Raw genomic sequence first — 22,141 nt, 5'->3', positions numbered from 1 at the left:
GGCCCTCACATCATCTGGAAGGTTCTGGAAGGTTCTAGAGGGTTCTGGAAGGTTCTCAGAGCTTCCATGATGGGGGTGTGGCTTATACGGGGTGGATCTGGGATCTCGCTGGAGTTTTGTAGCACAGTGCCCCGCTTTCCAACTCCACTACCCTACTAAGCACATTAGCAAGTAAATGGACAAAACATGGCCTTTCACAAATGCCAATTAAAAACTTAAGCAAAAAGCCGGGCGTGGCATCGCACGCTTGTAATCCCCGCACTTGGGAGGCTGAGACAGGAGGATCGCGCGGGTTCAAAGCCAGCCTCAGCTACTTAGTGAGGCTCTCAGCAACTTAGTGAGACCCTGTTTTCAAATAAAGTATAAAATAGGCCTGGAGTAGAAAAGCCCCTGGGTTCCACCCCCAATACGACCAAAAAAAAAAAAATTAAGCAAAGGGAAAGGGGGGGACAGCCTGTCTGGGCCGGCATCGGGACCCGGGGAGGCCAGCCAGGCACCCCCAGGGCCACATGACTTAAAGGGGTGCCGGTAAACTCAGGAATGAGGAACAATTTTAACCCACTAAGTCCTCCATTTTTAATTCTTTGAATATTCCAACGAGCTTGCCACCGATGCTCTAACGTAGGTTGAAAACCACAATTGAGAGTTCATGTACCCTTTATGTATTTTACATATGCAGCATATATACTTTCGAACACCCTAATCACTCACCTATTACTTTTCTCAAATAAAGACCAGAAAACATAATTATTGTAACGTTGCCGTAAGCGGCATGTTAGTCACTCCATTTAAGTTTTGTTTTGTTTTTATGGTACTAGCAACTGAACCTCGGAGCGTTCTACCTCTGCCACACCCTCACCCGCAGCCTTTTTTTTTTTTTCTTTCTTTCTTTTCCAGTACGGGATGGAACCCAGGGGCCTTCTACCTCCACACGACACCCCCAGCCCTGTTTACCCCTTTTTGTTTTGAAATAGGATCTCGCTAAGTTACTGAACATTGGCCTCAGACTTTCAGTCCTCTTGTCTCAGCCTCCAAGGACTGGGATTACAAGCGTGTACCACCAGGCCTGGCAAGTCAGTGGGTTTTTGGTGTTTTTTTTTTTTTTTTTTTTTTGGTGGTACTTGGGTTCCTGGAAGCCCTTCTACCTCTGAGTTACACTCCCAGACCTATTTATATATATTTTTTTTATTTGGAAACAGAGTCTCTTAAGCCAGCGAGGCTGGCTTTGAACCAGCAAGATCTTCCTGTCTCCGCCTCCCAAGTGTGGGGATTACAAGTGTGCGCCACCACGCCTAGCCCAGCAAGACAGTATTTTAAGAATAAAAATCTATGCCTCCCCCCAAAAAAATCCATGATTAACCAACTAATACAATTCATAAATAAAGACGGGAACCTTTAAACTGATTTTTTTTTTTATGGTACTGGGGGTGGAACCCAGTGGCTTTCTACCTCCAGGCTATACTCCCAGACTTATTTACATATATATATGTATCGAAAAATATATATATATATATATCGAAAAATATATATATATATAATTTGGAAACACGGTCTCATTAAGTTGCTGAGAGCCTCACTAAGTAGGTGAGGCTGGCTTCGAACCTGTGCGATCCTCCTGTCTCAGCCTCCCAAGCACGGGGATTACAAGCGTGCGCCACCACGCCCAGCTGATTTTTTTTTTTCTTTTAACTTTAGGCTTCCATTTGCTTCTGACAAACAGCACTGCTTACAGTAACTATAAAAAAAATTGTAAGCAGCCGGGCATGGTGGCGCACGCTTGTCATCCCAGCATTCGGGAGGCTGAGACCCGAGGATGGTGGTCCGCGGACAGCCTCAACTACTTAGTGAGGCCCTCCGCAACTTAGACCCCGTTTCAAAGTAAAGAATAAAAAATAGGGAAGGGAGTATAGCTCGGAGGTCAAATGTCCCTGGGTTCCATCCCCAGTACAGCAAATAAATAAGTCAGTAAATAAATAAATAAATAAATAAATAAATAAATAAATAAATAAAATTGTAAGCAGAATTTCACAAGCAATTGTAAGCAGATAGGTTTGGATTTTTCAGAGGAGCCAGTCGATGACCCAGTATTTCCCACGATGTGTCAGCAGAGTTAGCGTGGGACGAAATGGGAAGCAGGTTCTCTTTGTAAAGTATCGGAAACAATGCCCCTTTTTTTTTTTCCATTTTTCTGAACATTCTTACTGCACACAGGGAAGTTTCGAGATCCCCTGTAGAAACCCCCAAACTTCCTTGCTTACACGGGTGTCAGCATCATCCAGAGCGGTCCGGAAAAGCTTCTCCCCGGGCAGGCTGCAGCGGGTGGGGGTTTGCATGAGGGAGAAGGGGAGTGGAGGGCCCCCGGACACTCCAGGTGCGCGGCTCCCGCTAGGTGAGCAGCTGTTCCTCCCATCTGGGGGAGAGTGAGCCCCGCCAAGGCCCATATGGCTCCGGAGCAGGCGAAGGTCACAGGCTGCCTGAGATGGGAACTGGAGAGGACGGGGAACGGGAGAGGGGGAGAAAGTTTCCGTGACCCAGTTTGACACCCCCTTTGCTTTCTGGGAACTCGGTCCTGGCTCTGTCGGTCCTGTCTTGGCAGTGGCGGGTGGCAGCTTCGCTTCCTTGAGTGGGAAGGAGTTCCAAGCAGAGGAAAGGCTCAGAGTTGGGCCCGCCCTCTCTCCCAATCTCTTAAGATTCTCCAGGGCCAGAAGCCTGGGCCTGTTTCCTGAGCAGATCCAGCCCCCGGCCCCGGTTGGTCTCTGTGGTACACAACAGGAGCACTAGACCTTCCTGGCGACCCCTACATTCTTAACTCTCCAGATGCGGAACAACTGTGTTATCATCTTCTAGAAACTTGGCAGGAATTCAGACTCTGGGGCCCACCTCGGATTTACTGGAGCCAGCTCTGGATGTTAAGAAGATAACCCAGCCAATTCCACAGCCCGAGAAGGGGCGGCTGGGAGAATCTGGAGGCTTGCTGGGCCCCCACCATTGCTGACGCCCTCAGCCCGTCACCTTGGCAGTTACCCGTCTCTTTTCTGGGTTCTGACTAGTGAGGGTACCACCGCCACCCCCTCCGGCTTTCTGGGGGGGGGGGGGCACAAGGTGTTTTGTATCTTTTGAAAACCATGAAGAAGAGCATGGGAAATGTAAATGTCTCGGTCCACAATCTATAATCCGGAATGACTGGCCACACAACTTAGAGAAAGGACGGTTTATTTGCTCACAGATTTGGGGGGCGGGAGATTGTGGGGTCAGCCCGTGTGAGGCCGGGGCCTGGAGCTCAGGGCATGCTGGCAGGGAGCGGAGAGAGGAAGAGAGAGCCAGGCTGTCACATCACGGAGACCAGAAGCAAGAGAGAGCAAGCCAGCAGAGGCACAGACGCGAGCACGGAGCCGGGCGTGGTGGCGCACGCTTGTAAACCCAGCATTTGGGAGGCTGAGACAGGAGGATCCGTGGTTCCTGGCCAGCTTCGGCTACTTAGTGAGGCCTTTTTCAACTCAGTGAGACCCTGTTTCGAAATAATGAATAAGAAGTAGGGCTGGGGGTGCAGCTCGGAGGTAGAATGCCCCTGGGTTTTGTTACGGTTCTGGACTGTTGTAGTTTGGGAGAATTGCCCCTGGGGACCTTTGTTAGGCCCCCCAGGACTATTCCAATAAAATCGCAGGTTCTTGTCCTGAGCTAAGGATAGATATGCAATAGCCCGGACTCTTGCTGAAGATTTTTAACAAACCTTTATTACAAAATTAGGAAATAGAGCAGTAAGAAATAGAGAAGAGAAAGAAAAAGCAGCGTGCTGACCCGCATGCCGGAGAGCCTGAAAAAGGAACTCCGGCCCCTTTTGGGGCCCCCAACCTTCAAATAGATTTTGTATTGGCATCTTTCTCATCAGCGTTACCAGGGCAATGGGCTAGTTACTTATTCCTTAGCCAGGTGGTGCCTCTTGGTCTCCGGACAGCGCACGTACTAAGTGCAAGGGTCAAGAATCCACCTGGCCCTCGGCTCTATTGTACTGGGCAGTATTGGTTGCTCATCAACTAGGGTGCTTTGAAGCCGCACACAAAGTTTACCTTCCCTATGCCCAGGCCGGATCCCAGAGGAGAGGAGGTAAACTGAGGCACCGGTTGCCTCTATTGTAGTTTTAGGGCTAAAGGCTTCAGTTGACTCTAAGGCCTTTACTATAGGTTAATGATTAGAATGAAGGGCAAAGACAGAGAGGAACTCTGCATTGTAACGCCTGCAGCCCCCTCCCTGCCTGAGCGCCTGCGCAGCACCTAGGCTCTGACTATATTTTACATTTTGGAAATTATCAAAGCAATTTTCCAATACCAGCACATTAATACATGTTGATGCCTCTTCCTGATACTGGTACAGGTTTCACCCTTAGTACCACAAAAAAAAAGCACAAACACAGCCCCCACCTCCTGCGCTCAGGACCCAACTTCTCCGGTTACACCCACCACTAGGTGGCCACCCAGTAAACCCATTACCATGTATCCATCTCCTGGTGAGATTACAGCCCTTGTGACTTCTCTATATCAACCCTGACTCTTCAGGGGACATTGTATATCTGACCATAGCAGCAAATGAAGATTAAAGCAGTAACGAATACCTGAAAACTTAAATCCTTACCCGAGACTTCCTTCCATAACTTGTATTTGGTGAGATGTTGGCTTTTTTTTTTTCTTTGAGCGCTCAGGGTTACGGCTCCTCTTCTGTTACGTGTACCACTTTTGCGTCCAATCATCGGCTAATTTCCCCATTCTTTCTTCCGTCCCTGCCACCTTTATCACACGTTGTAGCCTTCGGGCCATCTGCCCATCTATTTCAAAACCACTCCATCCACCTGCCCTTCGCTGCATCCAGTAATCGGCTCCGTGGCACACGTGGTCACAAACTCTTATACCAAGAAGGTCACTTTGTCAGCCCCGGCTGTGGAGAAGTGGGGCTTGGCCAGGCTCAGCCCCCCACAGGTGGAAGAGGCGGCTTTTCCCGCCCGGCAGGAGGCAGGAGCTGCGCACCTGGGGTCCCCTCGGGGCCCTTGCGGCGGCCGAGAGACCCATTGAAAGGGATGTTTTTAATCAGGGCTGCTGTTTGTGGCCAGGTGTGCCGGCACATCTGCCCTTCTCTCTGTCTCTGCCTCCTGGCCCTCAGATCTCTGCCGGCTGCCTCGCTGGCCAAGCTCTCTGCTCTTCCCCACTCCTGGTCCTAAAAGACCCGAGGTAAGAGAAGAATCCGGAAGTAGCCTCCTGACCAGGGACAGGCTATCTTCTGAACCTTCCATTACCTGCATGCAAAAAAAAAAAAAAAAAAAGTAAGACAACCTGCGTAAAAATGCTTTCAAAGTAATACAGATGGGAGGAAAGATGTGAAGATGACCAACATTTCATCTGATCTAGCGATGGCTTCAGCGCCATTCCAAGAAATCTGTCTTAACCTAACGCTTAGTGCCGACAGCGTCTGAGGCCCCCACGCCCCTGCCCCTCGTTGCTCGAGTTAATCCACCCACAGACACCTGACGGGCGCTTTGCACTCAAAAGGGCCCAAGGAGACCCTCCGCCAGGCGCCTGCTGCCCCCAGAGCCCCGTCCCACCCGCGTCCTTGTCCCCAAAGTTCTGGGCTTGCTGCCTGGTCGTTCTGTGTGCAGCACCTTCTGCTTCCCTCCGCCCAGAACGCTTTGCCCTGCCCTTGGTCTGTCTTGTGGGTCTTGCTCTGATAGTCACCAACACAGATCCTTGGCCAGCACTCCACTCAGGCCCGTCCAGCTGGACCCGCCTCCTCTCCCATGGAGTTTCCTGTTTGTTCTGCCTTGTACCGGTGCCCCTGCCGTCCTTGGGAAGTATCTATCGCCCCAGAGGGGCCCGTTCCCATTGTAGCACAGTGCCTGCCCTGAGCAGGGTGTTCTGGTCACACCCTCACAGCTGGAATCTAAAGACCTGGCTCCATAGCAGAAGGAAGGTTTATCTTGTTAGGGTTTCGGGTTCAGTCCATGTGAGACCGGGGACCACGGATCGCGGGCCATGGCGGCGGGAGGCGGAGAAAGGGAGAGAGGACGGGCTGAGCTCCTCACATTATGAAGGCCACAAGGGGGGGAGAGAGAGAGAGAGAGAAAGGAAGAGAGAGAGAGAGAGAGGGAGGAGAGAGGACACAGAGAAGACACACACAGGGGGAAGAGGAATCACTTATGATCTCCAAAGCTGCTGCACCCCAGGGGCCCACCTCCAGCCACAACCTAGGTACCACCCAGGTCAACCCATTACAATGGATGTATCCACTGCTGGGATATAACCCTCAAGACACAATTACATCAACTCCAAACACCGAGCTCTTTAAGGGGCCAGCCTTTCTATATCTTAACTATAACACAGAATTTACTAAACTTTTTTTTTTTTTAAGATTGAACCCAGGAGCATTCTACCTCCAAACTGTACCCCCAACCCTATTTTTTTTTTTTTTTTGCGGGTCTGGGGATGGAACCCAGAGGCATCATTCTGCCTCTGAGCTACACCCCTTGCCCTATTTTTTTTTTATTCTTTATTTTGAAACAGGGTCTCACTGAGTTGCAAAGGGCCTCACTAAGTAGCTGAGGCTGTCCACGAACCGCGATCCTCTTGTCTTAGCCTCCCATATGCTGGGATTGCAAGCGTGCACCACCACGCCTGGCTCCCCCAACCCTTTTTATTTGTTAGTTTGAAACAGGGTCTCCCTACGTTGCTGAGGCTGGCCTTGAACCTGTGATCCTCCGGTTTCAGCCTTCCAAACACTGGGATGAGGGGCAGGCGGCACCACACCCAGCTTCCCAACAATCTTTGAAGAAATTAAATGGGCCTCCTGGGGGGTGGGGGGGCTCGGCTCCCCACTGCTTAACCCTGGGGACTCTTAGCTTCTGATGTGTGTTGTAAGGTGTTTCCTGAGAAAACACTGAGTAGGGTCAGCTTGTTGGGTTCTAGAAAACAGCGTGGGGTCAGTATAAACCCTGGGCAAACTCTTTCAGACAGTCTTTGCCTGGCTTGAATTATTTGCATGTCCTTTCAATTAACAATAGACTTTGTGACCACACAGCCAGAAGCCCCTCCGCCCCCCCAGTTAAAATTGCCTCCATGTGCTGGGCACAGCCCCCTATAATCTGGGTCTTAGAAGGCTGAGACAGGAGGATTGCTGTTCAAGGCCAGTCTCAGTAACTTAGTGAGACTCTCGGCAACTTAGCCAGACCCGGCTTCAAAAATAAAAAGGGCCGAAGATGTAGCCCAGAGGTGAGATGCCCTTCGGTTCAAGCCCCAGTACCAAAATAAATAAATAGAACACTTGACCCTACGTGTTTCCTAGAGCTGTCCCTGCCTGGGCTCCCCCTGTGCATTTTCAAGTCCGTCTTAATGGGAGAGACTGGTTTATTGAAAAGTCATAAGAGATTGCACAAGTCCAGGGGATGCAGGAGACCTCAGGCTAAGGCAGAGCTCTGAGAAGGCTTGGCTTTGACTGCGCTGGGTCTGTAAGAGGAGTCTGTCTGGTCCTTTGTGACACTGTCCCTGCACAGCTGGCCTGCTCGAGTTTCTGAAATGAGTGCCAATAAAAACACAAAGCCCCAGTTGTTGGGCAAACCAACACCAGTCGGACCCTCTTTGGCATCGGCTGTATAGAAGCCGTTCGGTGTGAGCCAGTCTCCGGAGGGGCCGATGGGGAAACAGCCCTTCCCGGGTCAGGAGGCCAGGGAGGCTGCAGGAGGGGAGGGCGTGAGGCCAAGCGGGCCATCCCCGTTGCCCCCAGCCCCGGCCGTGGGCGACGTAGGTAATAGAGGGGCAGTTCCACAGTCGCCCGCCCGGCCGTCTCTGGCATCCCGGGAGCAGATGGCGGGCACAGAACTGCACCCGACTTAGGGTCTGATGGCCACTGGGGACTCACTGGGCGGACCAGTGACCACCCAGAAATACCCCGGAAATACACAGGGCCCTTCGAAAGCCCAGGATTGTTTTATTAATGATGTTTTTGGTTTGGGGTTTGGGGTTTGTTGTTTTAGGGCTTGGGGTATTTTTGTTATTGAAGCTGCTGCTCTTCTTCCTCTTCCTCTTCCTCTTCCTTTTCCTGTCCTTCTCCTTCTCCTTTTCCTCCTTCTCCTTCTTCTCCTTCCTAGGAATTGGACCCAGGAGCATTTGCCTCGAAGCTACACCCCTAGCCGTGTGTGTGTGTGTGTGTGTGTGTGTGTGTGTGTGTGTGTGTGTGTGTCTAGGGTTTTGAACCCAGGGCATTCTACTTCCAAGTTATACTCCTTGCCCTATTTATTTTATTTTTTTTATTTTTTATTTGTGTGTGTGTGTGTGTGTGTGTGTGTGTGTGTGTGTGTTGCTGGGGATGGAACCCAGAGGCTTTCTACCTTCAGGCTGCACTCCCAGACCTATTTTCTATTTTATTTGGAAACAAGGTCTCACTAAGTTGCTGAGAGCCTCACTAAATAGCTGAGGCTGGCTTCAAACCCGTGCGATCCTCCTGTCTCAGCCTCCCAAGTGCGGGGATTACAAGCGTGCGGCCACCACGCCTGGCTGAAGAGGAGTTAAAAAGAAGCTCCAGGCATAACCGGCCCATAGAGTATGGCAGCCGCTCTAGAGGGAAGTGTGGTCCCCTCCAGGATCCAGGTCCCTGTTTGCAGTCCAGGAGCTGTGTCCCCTTACTATCTGGGCACAGCAGGTCCACAAATGGGTCCTTTAATGCAGTGGTTCTTAGTCCAGGGTATTTGGGGCCCTCTGGGACATCTGACAATGCCTGGAGACTTTTCTGGGTTGTCACAACCAGAGGGGACAACTGGTAATCTAGTCAGGAGAGGCCAACAACCTTTCCAGATATTCGAAAATGCATAGCCGGGCGTGGTGGCGCACGGTTGTAATCCCCGCACTTGGGAGGCGGAGACAGGAGGGATCACGCTGGTTCGGAACCAGCCTCGCTGGGTTAAGGGACCCTGTTTCCAAACAAATAAATAAATAAAAATAAAATATATATAGATTTATATATAAATATATATAAATAAAATAAATATATATAAATATATAAATATATAAATATATATAAATAAAATAAAAATGTTTATTATAAAATTTATTTATTTTATAATATACAATATATAGGGGCCGGGATGTAGCTCAGTGGCAAAGTGCCTGCTTTGCAGGTGTAGCGCTCTGGGTTCGATCCCTGGTTCCAAAAAAGACAAAAAAAAGAACCCCTTTAAAAAAAATAAGCTATAATATATAATATATAAAAATATAATATATATAATATATAAATATAATATATAATTATATAAATATAATATATATAATATATAAATATATAATTATATAAATATAATATATATATAATATATATATATATATGTCTGGGAGTGCAGCCCGGAGATAGAAGGGCTTCCAGAAACCCCAGTACCACCAAAAAAAAAAAGAAAAAAAGAAAGAAAATGCATAGAGCGGCTCCCACGACAAAGAATTAATAGACCCAAGATGTAGACAGACTCAAGTTTGAGAAACCCTGAATTTAGCGGCCACAAGGGCCCGGTTTCCCATCATAAAATCGCCTTTAGTTGCAGACATTTGTCCTTGAAGAGTGTTTTGCTAACTCCCGCGGGCACGCTGGTTGCCGGGGGTCTCATTCAAGTGCAGTTTCAGAGTCTGTTTGTGCCTGAGAGTCCGCAGCTCCTCTGAGCCATGGCCTGCGTCCTCCGTCCTCCGGTCCTGGCTGAGCAGCGGGGGACTCTCCTGCCTGCGCGCTCCATCGATCCACCGCCAGGCGCCCTCTCCTTCCGCCCCCACCCCTGGCTTTCTCTGTCAGGCTGACTTTGTCACCAAGAAACATGTGGTATTTAAACTCCACTGCCCGGGTGACAGTTTCTCCCCAGCTGTTGCCAATTTGAGGTCCAGGGCGCTGCTGAAATCAACGGACTCCGTCGGACAAAGGCTCCCACGGGGGCCTGATCAGACTCTTCGCGCACACTTCAAACACACTTGTACCCCGAGCGCTCTCTTGCCGGACCACATGGAGCCTGCGATGAGGGGTTCTTCCTTGGCTGTAGCGTGCGGGACCACACGTCGACAGCCCCATTCTAGAAAGGGCCAAAATGTCCTTATTTGGGGCTGTTGTAACTATTCAACTGTAGATAATGCACAGATAAATAGATGTGGTTAGCCGGGCATAGTGGCGCACGCTTGTAATCCCCACGCTTGGGAGGCTGAGACAGGAGGATCGCGCAGGTTCGAAGCCAGCCTCAGCTGCTTAGTGAGGCTCTCAGCAACTTGGTGAGACCTGTTTCCAAATAAAATATAAAATAGGTCTGGGAGTATAGCCCGGAGGTAGAAAGCTCCTGGGTTCCACCCCCAGTAGCACACACCACACACACACACACACACACACACACACACACACACACACACACACATATATGCATTCTAATAAATCCTTATATACAAAAGCAGTTCGGGGGGCTGGCTTTGGCAACAGGCAGTAGTCTGCAACCCCCCCCCCTTCTAACCAATTTCCATTTCTTCGTGTCTCTGCTCTGGGTCCAGAGTTCGTAGGTCCCTATTTGAAATTATTTCTGTCTTCATGTCTGTGCCTGAACAGAGAGAGGGGAAAAATAATAACGGGGGGGAGGGGGCAGGCATGGTGGCCCACGCTTGTCATTCCAGTACTTGGGAGGCTGAGACAGGAGGATCCGGGTTCACGGGCCACCCTCAGCTACTTAGTGAGGCCCTCCCAACTTAGTGACATGCTGTTTCAAAATAAAGAATAAAAAAGAGGGCTGGGGGTGTAGCTCAGAGGTAGAATGACACACACATATGTATATATGGCTGGGGTTGTTGTAATTTGGAGGTAGAAAGCCCCCAGGTTCCATCCCCAGTACTGCAAAAAAAAAAAAAAAGGCCTGGGGGAAGCCAAGTCTGAGATGTGCAGTCTGGGGGGGCAAAGGAGAGAAGATACCCTCTCTTGTATGGCTCAGAAACGTGGAATGGGGGTGCATCTCTTAAGCTAGCAGGAACATAGCTCTCTGTCCTCCCATACGAGCTTTGTTTGCAAGGAGTGGGACGAGACTGGATCATAAACAGAGAAGGAGCACCGCGCCCACAGGCTGCCTTTAACTACCCCGCGCTTTCTCTCGCGGCCTGCGGCCGGGGCGGGAGGCGGCCTTTCTCTTCCATCAGACCCGAGCGGGCGGGCTTTGAAGGCCATTGATTTTTCTCTCGACACTGCCAGTTTCTACGAGCACTCCTATTTACAGAGAAGGGGGCATTGCTGAAGCAGAAATGGTAAGTGTCATTTAAGGCTCCCCAGCTGCACCGGCGTGTTGACAGTTTAACCACGGAGAGAGCTGTAGACTAAATTCCACAGTGACCTCGCCTGGCTGGAGCGGGCCGAGGGCCCCGCAGGAGCCGCAGCCACGCTGGCCCCTGGGACGGGGCTGAATCAAAGCCTTCACGCCACGCGCCCTCCAGCACCGCTCCCGAGGTCTGCATGACAGGAGAGGAGGATGCCTCTTGATTAATAAAACAGAGTTCCACTCGGAGGGAAAGCACCTCTGTCTCTGGCTGGCTCCTCCCGCCAGCCCTCCAGGGTCAGGGTACCCAGATGCCAGGCTTAAAAGTGGAGTCATGTGATGCCCTCTGCAAGGCTTAAAGCACGCACCCCGTGTCCTCCTCTCCTCCCACGCCGTGCTGTGCACACACATGCATGAACACACACAGACACACCTGCGTATACACATACACACGTACACACATGCATTCTCGCGCAAACAGGCGCGCGCGCGCACACACACACGCACACACACACTCACACACACCATGCCTGGCTCGGGCAGCAAGGAAAACAAATTCATCGCAGGCTCCTGGAAGGGCATGTGTTTGTTTATTTATTTTGCTTGCTTTTTTTTATTATTTTGGAGGAACGTTTTGGCGCTCCATTTGATCAAACTCTGTCGATTCTCGTTTTCATTTCACATTGAGTCCTTTCTGCACAGGCCAGCAGGAATTTTATCAGCATGCGGGAGACGTTCCCAGGCCCAGTTTGGAGAGGCAAATTGTATTTGTACCAGTGGCTTATATCCTAGTGACCGTCACCAGGTGCCGGGCGCTCTGTGGGTCTGGTTTTTCCATCCATTACAGGTGCGTGCCCTGAGGCCGGCTGGATGTGGCACGGGGTGGGGGGGGCTTGCTTGCATTCTTCTGGAACTTTCAGACAGGCCTGACCCACTTTCCTCCTGCATCCTGCATCCCAGACACTGGGGTGGGGGCCAGCAGCCAGGAGCACACCTCTCTCTGCCTCTGGGGGCTTGGCGTCTAGCCAAGAAGACACAGATAACACAAAAATGGTCTGCATTTCCCTGGTTGCTAAAGATGGTGAATATTTTTTTATATATTTATTGGCCATTCGTATTTCTTTTGAAAAATGTCTGTTCAGTTTGGTTGGCCTTTTTTTAATTGGCGTATTGTAGTCATGCATCTTAATGGAGCACAAAATGGTAGAGGCATACATACATACACACAATTGGTATTTTTTGTTTGTTTGTTTGGTTTCTAGTGTTAAGCTTTTTTTTTTTTTTTTTTTTTTTGGTGGTACTGGGGTACCTGGAAGCCCTTCTACCTCCGGGCTACACTCCCAGACCTATTTTTGTATTTTTATTTGGAAACAGGGTCTCTTAAACCAGCGCGGCTGGCTTCGAACCTGCGCGATCCCCCTGTCTCCGCCTCCCAAGCGCGGGGATGACAAGCCTGCGCCAACACGCCCGGCTAGTGTTAAGCTTTTTAAGCTCTCTATGTATTCTAAATATTTTTCTCTTGAGTCGGGCGTGGTGGCGCACGCTTGTAATCCCAGCATTCAGGAGGTGGAGACAGGACGATCACGGTTTGCAGACAGCCTCAGCAAGAAGTGAGATCCCTGTTTCAAAATAAAAATTTTAAAAATAGAGCTAGGGGTGTAGCTTGCAGGTAGACTGCTCGTGGGTTCAATCCTCAGTACCACACACACACACACACACAAAAAAAAAAGTATTACTTTTAATAAAAGATCCCTCCTGCTGTTTCCTGGGCACTTTCCTTCCCATGGAACTGGTGAAGGGCATCCTGGGAATATCCTGACTATCTCGGTGAAGGGCATCCTGGGAATATCCTGACTATCTCGGGATGCAGAAGCACTGACTGAGAGACAGCAGCATCTAATGCATCCAATCTACAAACATATATTGACATTTAAAATACATTTGCGAGGTACAGTGTATCACAAATGTATTACAGTCGGGGTTAATCTTCCAAAGGAAAAGTATATTCCTCCACCCAGCCTACTCTGTAGCTGTGACACTCATACACTGTTACTGTGGCCATTTTTACTGATACAAGACTGTTGCCGGAGACTTGGTCTTTGGGAACAGGAGTCAGAAGCTGGAGTGGGATATGGTAGGTCTCTTTATTCATCTGTGAGGCTCAGAGAGCCAAGATTATAGAGCCCCAGAAAGAACGTTTATGATTGGGCCAAAAACAGGCAGAGGTACCAATACGGGGGCTCGGGTCAGGTTTCTGTGCCAGTATTGGAATGGCCTAGGAAGATTTGGGAAAGCTCTGATTATTAATATATTTCAAAAGAAAATAATTGGTATATTTCAAAATAGTTGTGTCAAAATGGCGGCAGACATGGGTAAAGAAAGGACTTGGTTTCTGCCTAAAACAGGCAGCTATTTCAATGTAGATCAACCAAGCTCAAAGTAATTAACAAGTCCATAGAGGAGAGCGAGGGCTTCCTCTTTCTAAAGATAGATCTACATGATCTAGGGGGGATGGGGCAGGGTTTGACCTTGCCCTTCATGAAAGGAGACACCTCATCACACATTGCTAGGGGAGGTACCTTACAGAGACGTTCTCTACGTCAGAGTCACGCAAACAAGATGGAGGTCATGGGTATAAAAGGCCGAGTCCATGTGTAAGCCCTTTGGTGTACTCATTCGAGTCATCCCTTCATGCCATCTTGGCATGGGGCTGTATTTCTATTTTCTGTATTTCTATCTTTCTAATAAACTTCTTTAAATCTTCAGCAGCTGTCCAAGCGATGAATACTTATTCTTAGCTTAGGACAAGAATCCGCGGTTTTTCTGTTTGTCTGTTTGTGGGGTGGGGGGGGGAATTACTTCTCCCCACGCACACACCACGCGCATCCCCCCCCTACCCCGCAACAGTTTCATTTCTGCTTCCTGAGCTAAATTCCCCATATCGGCCTCCACGTGGCCAAGACTGGGTGGCGCCATCTTGCTGGACTTCGCTGTTTTATCTTGCGTTCTTAGCTGCCGGGAGAGGCCCCACTTTGTTAGCCTCAAAGAGGGGCCTGCGAAGAAAGCTTTTTCTTCTACCTTGTCCCTAGGCTTTTAGCCAAGAGTCATCTTCAAGATCATAGCTAGGCTCCTGCCTCCGTGCAGCTCAAGGAGTGTCAAAATTGCTTCAAGTCACCCAGCCAGGAGGTGGCCGTGCAGGTCTGTGACTGCGTCTGAAGTTGGCGTGTGAGCTGTGATAGTCCAGTTCCATCTTAGGGACCTGGGAGTGATTTAAACTGACCTCCAGAACTGAAACTGATGATGAAGAGCGCTTTCTGCGGCTCAGGGGGATAAGGAAGCTGTGGGACGCTTTGGGCTGGAGAAACCCCAGAGCAGGGCTGTGTGATTAATGTTGGTGTCTGGCTGTCTCCCAGACGCCAGCCTTGACGTGTATGATCACAGTGTCTCCTCCAGGTGTCTGAATCATAGACCTGCCTGGCTCGCTCCAGGCCCGAGGGCGGTCGCTTGGCCCAAGCAGTGGACCGCATGAGGATTCGTTTATCCGTTGTCTCACAAATAGGCGCTGGGCTCTAACAGAGATGCGGGCACTACTAATTCTTTGATGGTTCATGGAACAAGATCCTTGCTCTCAAGTATATCCATTCAGGAACAGATTGAAACACAAAGTTAGTAAGTCATGGTGAGGTTTTTTTTTTTTTTTTTCTGTTGTTTATTTTTCCTTGTTGTTGTTTTGTGGTGCCGGGGATTGAGCCCAGGGACATTTTAGCTCCAAACTGCACCCTCAGTCCTATTTTATTTATTTATTTATTTAGAAACAGAATCTCACTGAGTTGGTAAAGGTCTCGCTAAGTAGCCAAGACTGCCCACGAACCTGCGATCCTCCTGTCTCGTCCTCCCAAGGCCTCCCAAATCCTGGGATTACAGGCGTGCGCCACAGCGCCCGGCTCAGGCTGGTTGACTTGAAGTCAAGTTCAGGAGCGGAGCGGCCGAGGGCCAGCTTTAGAAGGAGTGTCCCTGCAAGGTGATACCTGTGTGCAGACTTTAATGATCAGAAGTCAGCCAGGCCAAGGGGAAAGTTTTCCAAGGGAGGAAGGAATGGGCCGTTGATACATTGATGGGAGGAGGAAGCAGAGGACTGTGAGCCTGGCTGGTGCCGACTGGGCCAGAGGGAGGTTTCAGATGAATGATCTTTGAGAGGAAGAAAGCTAAGTCATATAGCCTTGGGGTCACCCAAGACTCTGGACTTTGCCAATAATGAAATTAACCACAGAACCACCTTTTGCCAGGCGTGGTGGCGCACGCTTGTAATCCCCACGCTTGGGAGGCTGAGACAGGAGGATCGCGCAGGTTGGAAGCCAGCCTCAGCTAATTAGTGAGGCTCTCGGCAACTCAGTGAGACCCTGTTTCCAAGTGAAATATAAAGTAGGTCTGGGAGTATAGCCCGGAAGTAGAAAGCCTCTGGGTTCCACCTCCAGTAGCACCAAAAAAAAAAAAAAAAAAAAAAAAAAAAACCACCTTTTATAGGCAAGCACACACTTATTGCCCATCTCTGGGCAACCTTGGTCTTTCTGCATCCAAGAAGGCCCTGGAGGAAAACGACAGCTAATGAACCAGAAGAGACGCTCCTCTCCCAGCAGGTGACACGCATGACCCCGTCCACATACCTTCCAGGGAGTGGCTTGGCCAGAGGACCCCACTTCTTGTAGGGGCGGTGATCAGATTCCAAAGGTATCCTGGAGATCCTAGGATGCAGGGGCCCCAGCAGAAAGGCAGAGCTACAGCCAGGCCTGGAGACACAAGTTTGTAATCTTAGTACTTGGGAGGCTAAGGCAGGAGGATCGCAGGTTCGCGGCCGGCCTCGGGAACTTGGGGAGGCCCTCGGCAACTTAGCAAGACCCAGTTTCAAACTAAAAAGTAAAACAGGGCTGGGGTTAGAGGTTAGAGTGCACCTGGGTTCCATCCCCACCACTACAAAAAGAAATAAAGAGAAAGAGAGGGAGGGAGGGAAGGCGCATCTCCATTCTTTATATTTACCTCAAGGATATTCTCAGAAAGTTTCCACTGCAGGGCTAAGAAGAGACAGGTTCAGGAGCCAGGTGGGGTGGTGACATGCCTGCGATCCCAGCAACATGGGAGGTTGAGGCAGGAGGATCGCAAGTTTAAGGCCAGCCTTAGCATGTTAGTAAAACACTGACTGTAAATAAATAAATAAATAAATAAATAAATAAATAAATAAATAAATAAATAGGTTTGGGAGTGTAGTTCCATGGTAGAATGCCGCTGGGTTCAATCCCCGTTAACCCAAAAGAAAAAAGAAAAAAATTGAAAGACAGATTGAGGAAAATCGCAGGTTTGGGAGTGTGCATTCGGAGTCGTTGCTAGCTGTTGATACTGACTCTACTTCCGCACGGGAGCTTGGGTAGAAAGCCCGTGGAGCTCCCAGCACCCACCTCGGGGGTTTTTCTTTCCAGATGTGATGGGGGAAGGCTTCACCCTCCTGCTAGAGTTCTTCTGCTCACAGGACTCATTCAGTATCTGAGCTTGGGCTCCTCTTTCTCACCACCTCCAGATTGGGAGGCTCCAGAAGTGATTAGCTGCTTGTAAGTCAGCTTTGACGACACATATGTCACAGGTCAGCAGCCGGGAAGCCGGGCTTGAAGGATCAGATCCTGTTGCCCCGACAGTTATCCCAGCAATGAAGTAATTTTTAAAATCTCATGGCTGAAGACCATGTTTGGTAGAAGACAGTCAGTTCTCTGTATGAGTTTTGTGGCTCTGGTTGCAACCAGCCCCAGACTGAAAATGTAGTTAGGAGCCAGACCGTGGTAGTGCACACCTGCAATCCCAGTACTTGGGAGGCTGAGACGGGAGGATCTGGGTTCACGGCCAGCTTTAGCTACTTAGTGAGGCCCTCCGCAACTTAGTGAGACCCTGTTTCAAAATAATGAACAAAGCCGGGCATGGTGGCGCACGCTTGTAATTCAGCACTTGGGAGGCTGAGACAGGAGGTTTGCAGTTCATGGACAGCCTCAGCGACTACTTAGTGAAGCTATTTGCAACTCAGTGAGATCCTGTTTCAAAATAAAGAATAAAAATAGGGCTGGGGATATAGCTCGAAGGTAGAATGCCCCTGGGTTCCACCCCCAGTACCGGAAAATAATAAATAAATAAGTAAATAAATAATAAAAAATAGAGCTGGGGGTGTAGCTCAGAGGCAGAATGGCCCTGAGTTTATCCCCAGTACTGCAAATTAAGAAAGGAAGGAAGGAAGGAAGGAAGGAAGGAAGGAAGGAAGGAAGGAAGGAAAAAATAGGGCTGGGGGTGTAGCTCGGAAGTAGAATGCCCCTGGGCTCAATCCCTAGTAACACAAAAAGAGAGAGAGAAGGGAGGGAGGGAGGGAGGGAGGGAGGGAGGGAGGGAAAGAGAGAGAGAGAAAGAGAGAGAGAGAGAGAGAGAGAGAGGAGAAGGGGAAAAAAGGGAAATAAAATGTAGTTAGGAGCCAGGCCTGGTGGCATACATCTGTAATTCTAATAATTCTAGTACTTGAGAGGCTGGGACAGGAGGATTATTTGTTCATGGACAACCTCAGCAAGTTAGCAAGACCGTCAGTAACTCAGTGAGATCCTATTTTTAAAAAAAAAAAGATTAAATAGGATTGGCAGTGTAGCTGAGAGGTAAAATGTCCCTGAGTTCCATCTCCAGTACCACAAGTAAAAAGAATAGGTACAGCTTTTATCTTGCCATTATTATTGTCTACATGACACAGTGTAGGAATTGCTTGCATAATATTGACAGTATTTTAGGTATCATAAGTAACCTAGAGATGATTTTAGATGTGGGGGGAGAGATGTACATAGTATATAGCAAAAACTACATATTTATATGCCCACAGATTTTGGTATTTGTGGGAGTCGTAGACCCAGCCCTTTGTGGACACAGAGGGACCACTATAGTTTATGGGCATGCATATCCAGCGTGAAAATTTGACTCACAAATGGTTGCAGTCAGCATTCCTACAGCTACAATCTAAAGCCCTGACCATGTAGCCTAGGGGAAGAAAGGTTTATTTTCTTACTGTTTGGGGTTCAGTCCACATGAGGCCGGGAACCACAGATCTCAAGCCATGGCGGCGGGAGGCAGAAAAAGTGAGAGCACGTGGTTGCGCTCCTCACATCATGGAGGGCGGAACCAAGAGAGGGCGCAGGGACAGGAGCAACCATATATACAGTCTCCAGGGCTGCACCCAGGGACCCACCTCCAGCCACACCCTACCAGCCACCAGGTGCCACCCAGGTAAATCCATTCCAGTGAATTCATCCACTGCCGAGATTGCACCCTTCATGACTTCACTCTATCAACCCTGAATATTAATAAGTGAGCCCTTTAGGGGACATTGTATATCTAACTATAACACAAACGTTGCTCTATTTTTATATTATTTTATTGAAGTATAACTTACATAACACAAAGCAAATAAATATTCAAACTACGTCTCAGCGAGCTTTGACACAGGTGTCCTTCCACAGCCCCCACCCAGGTCTCTTATAGAACAGTTTGGTGGCCTTTTTTTTTTTTTTGCAGTACTGGGGATGGAACCCAGGGGCATTCAACTTCCGAGCGACACCCCCAGCCCTATTTTTTATTCTTTATTTTGAAACAGGGTCTCACTGAGTTGCAAAGGGCCTCACTCAGTAGCTGAGGCTGTCCGCGAACCATGATCCTCCGGTCTCAGCCTCCCGAATGCTGGGATGACAAGCGTGCGCCGCCACGCCCGGCTTCAATAGTCTTCTAACATATTCCTAATAGTGCTAGAGTTTTGTTCTTGGAGAGGAAGTTACATCCTCTGCAGAAGGCGGGGTGATAGTAGGCCATTGTCTGCGACCAGAGATGGCCAGTTGCTGGTCTCGTAATGAGTGGGAGGTGCTGGGGCGCTGCACCTGGCTCGGTCTTAGGCATCTCTGAGTGTCGCCGTCACGTGAACAAATCAGATTACTGAAATCGCTGTCTCCTGCTGCCTTCCGAATACTACCTATCAGGGAGCGGGCGGAACAGCTCTTAGGAACCGGAGGTCCGTGACGGGCTACCTGCTCATACAGAGTAATTACAGTTGCTGCTTCGTTTTAAAAAGCCCCTTCCTGGGGGATGGAGGGATGTTCTCCCACCACCTACATCTTCTGGCTGCCAGAGACCCACCGAACCCCTAGGACAGTCATTCCCCAACAAGCTAAGGGAGTGAATATCAATCACTTTATGTCCACCTAGACAGCACACAGAGCTTACAACATTTGAAATGGCGGTCTGAGTGCCCCTTGGGGACAGCAGGGGCCAGAGCAAGACACTCGTGAAGGCCGACGGAAGCAGACTGGTCCAGTGTCACAGAACCAGATAGCACAAGACTCCAAGCCCAGTGTGATCAAGAACGGCCAGGGCCCGGCGTGGCGGCGCACGCTTGTAATCCCGCGCCTGGGAGGCGGAGACAGGAGGCTCGCGCAGGTTCGAAGCCAGCCGCGCTGGCTTGAGAGACCCAAATAAAAAATATTAAAAAATGGGTCTGGGAGTGTAGCCCGGAGGCAGAAGGGTTTCCAGGAACCCCAGTACCGCCAAAAGAACAGCCAGGGCCCCGCCCGGTCTCTACAGCTGAAAGTTCCTTTATCCAAAAATGTCTGTCCTGTGGAGTGTATGGTGCATCATTAGACTCAGATCCGTGACTGCAGCACTTTATAAAGTGAAATTCCAAGCAAGGAACACGGCGTGCAGGAGATACACAGCGGGCCCCTTAGAGACACTCTGGGAGGCTGGAATTAGCAAGCAGTAAAACGCATCTCTGTAGCCGGGCGTGGCGGCGCGCGCTTGTCATCCCAGCACTTGGGAGGCTGAGACCGGAGGATCGCGGTTCGCGGACAGCCTCAGCTACTTAGCGAGGCCCTCTGCAACTCAGTGAGACCCTGTTTCAAAATAAAGAATAAAAAAAATAGGGCTGGGAGTGTCGCTCGGAGGTAGAATGCCCCTGGGTTCCATCCCCAGTACCGTAAAAATAAGCGCATCTCTGTGGATGTATTTTAAGCACCTTCGAGGGGTGTCCTGGGGGTGGTGGGAGGCTGTCACCTGGGCATCCTTTGAGAAAACCTGCAGCCTCACCAGGCTCCTGGGTAAATGTCTAGCTTGATAGTGGAGGGCAGCTTTCCTCCCTCATTGCTGAGTCCGTATTAATCCCCTCCCTCTCTGTCTCTGTCTCCGTCCCTCCCTCTCTCCATCCCCCAGGCCTCTCTGCTGAAGGTGGCGCCAAACGCCAGGAGCACCTGTCCCGGTTTTCCATGCCTGACCTCAGCAAAGACTCGGGGATGAACTTCTCAGAGAAGCTGAGCGCGGTGGGCACGCTCAACTCCTCCATGCAGTTCCGGAGCGCCGAGTCGGTGCGCAGCCTGATTTCGGCCCAGCAGTACCCAGAGGTGGAGGGGAACCTGCACCCGCTGGGCACCCCCAGGGCCTACCGAGACCTGCAGGCCGGCGGCCGCATGCACCAGAGCTTCGACTTCGGCGGGGGCCAGCTGCCGGGCCCCCCACCAGTGCAGCCGCTGAGCGAGCGCACCCGCCGGAGGGCCACGGCCAGGGAGGATGGCCGCCGTGCCCGGCCACACCGCTCCCGCCGCTCCCGCAGGTCCCGCTCGGACAACGCGCTGCACCTGGCCGGAGAGCGCGAGGCCCTGGCCCGCTTGAAAGAGAGGCCTCCCCTGCGGGCCAGGGAGGACTACGACCAGCTCGTGCGCCAGCGGAGCTTCCAGGAGAGCCTGGGCCAGGGCTCCCGGCGGGACCTGTACGGCCAGTGTCCCCGGACTGTGTCGGACCTGGCCCTGCAGAACGCCTTCGGGGAGCGCTGGGGACCCTACTTCACGGAATACGACTGGTGCTCCACCTGCTCCTCCTCCTCCGAGTCCGACAACGAGGGCTACTTCCTCGGGGAGCCCATCCCGCAGCCGGCCCGCCTGCGGTATGTCACCAGCGAGGAGCTCCTACACAGATACGGCTCCTACGGGGTCCCCAAGTCCGCCTCCACCATCGGCGCCCGAGGACAGTTTCACGGCAGGAAGAGACAGAAAAGCAAAAACTGTATCATTTCCTAATGTGACCCTTCCCCGCCCAGGGGAGGGGTCGAGGGATGGGGAGGTGGGGGCCGAGAATGTACATCCAGAAACTTGCACTGATACCCAGGCTCGCAGGGGATGGGAGATGGGGGACCCGACTGACCCACCGGGAGTCACGGCTCTCAGCATGTCGAGTACGGAGCACGGGGTGGGGGGGCTCCGGAGGCCGCGCCGCCTCCCCACCGGCAAACCCGTAAATCGTGGCCCGTTCTCTTGTCTCCTCTCCGGTTCTCTTCCTTGTAGGACCCCTTTCTCAGTAAGTCGTTTCTTAGCCAGGACCCCAGACTAAGTTATTTACATATCCATTGTAAACACCTTGTAAATGAGAGTTCTGATAAAAATATTTTTGTATTTTGTAATATCAAAGGAATTTCTATATCGGTGACGCATGCCCGTCCCACATCGTCTTTGAGTAGGATTAACAGGCGGTCCGGGACTGCCGCCGCCTTCTCCATTTTTTTTTCTCCCCGTACAAATTTGTTACGCGTCAGTGAGACCTTTTTTTTTTTTTTTTCTCCCCAAGGAATATACTCAATTTGGCTCTTTGTGCCTGAAAAAAAAAAAAAAAAGTTAATTTACCCAAAGCATTTTCTGCCTCCTTCCATCCTAAGAAGCCCTCCTTAACCCACTCACGCTCTCCTGGAATTTATTCTCCATAAAGTAATAGTAACTTTTTTTTTCTTTTTAATTGCACATGTAACTTTTGCCAGAT

General features: G+C 50.4%; 1 protein-coding gene across 1 annotated transcript in view; it reads left to right on the top strand.

Moving 5' to 3' along the window:
- Positions 1 to 21,408, top strand: part of PRICKLE2 (prickle planar cell polarity protein 2) — a gene marked incomplete at both ends in the record, with an annotated part of 347,802 nt that extends 326,394 nt beyond the window's left edge. Inside the window, one exon of the mRNA XM_080715805.1 lies at positions 20,549 to 21,408. Within this exon, the coding sequence (XP_080571931.1) occupies positions 20,549 to 21,408 (860 nt within the window). The remainder of the gene's footprint in view (positions 1 to 20,548) is intronic.
- Positions 21,409 to 22,141: the final 733 nt, after the last annotated feature.

This window comes from Muscardinus avellanarius, assembly GCF_963383645.1.
Source record: "Muscardinus avellanarius genome assembly, chromosome: 18".
Taxonomy (NCBI): domain Eukaryota; kingdom Metazoa; phylum Chordata; class Mammalia; order Rodentia; family Gliridae; genus Muscardinus; species Muscardinus avellanarius.
This window is presented reverse-complemented; position numbering and strand designations above follow the sequence as displayed.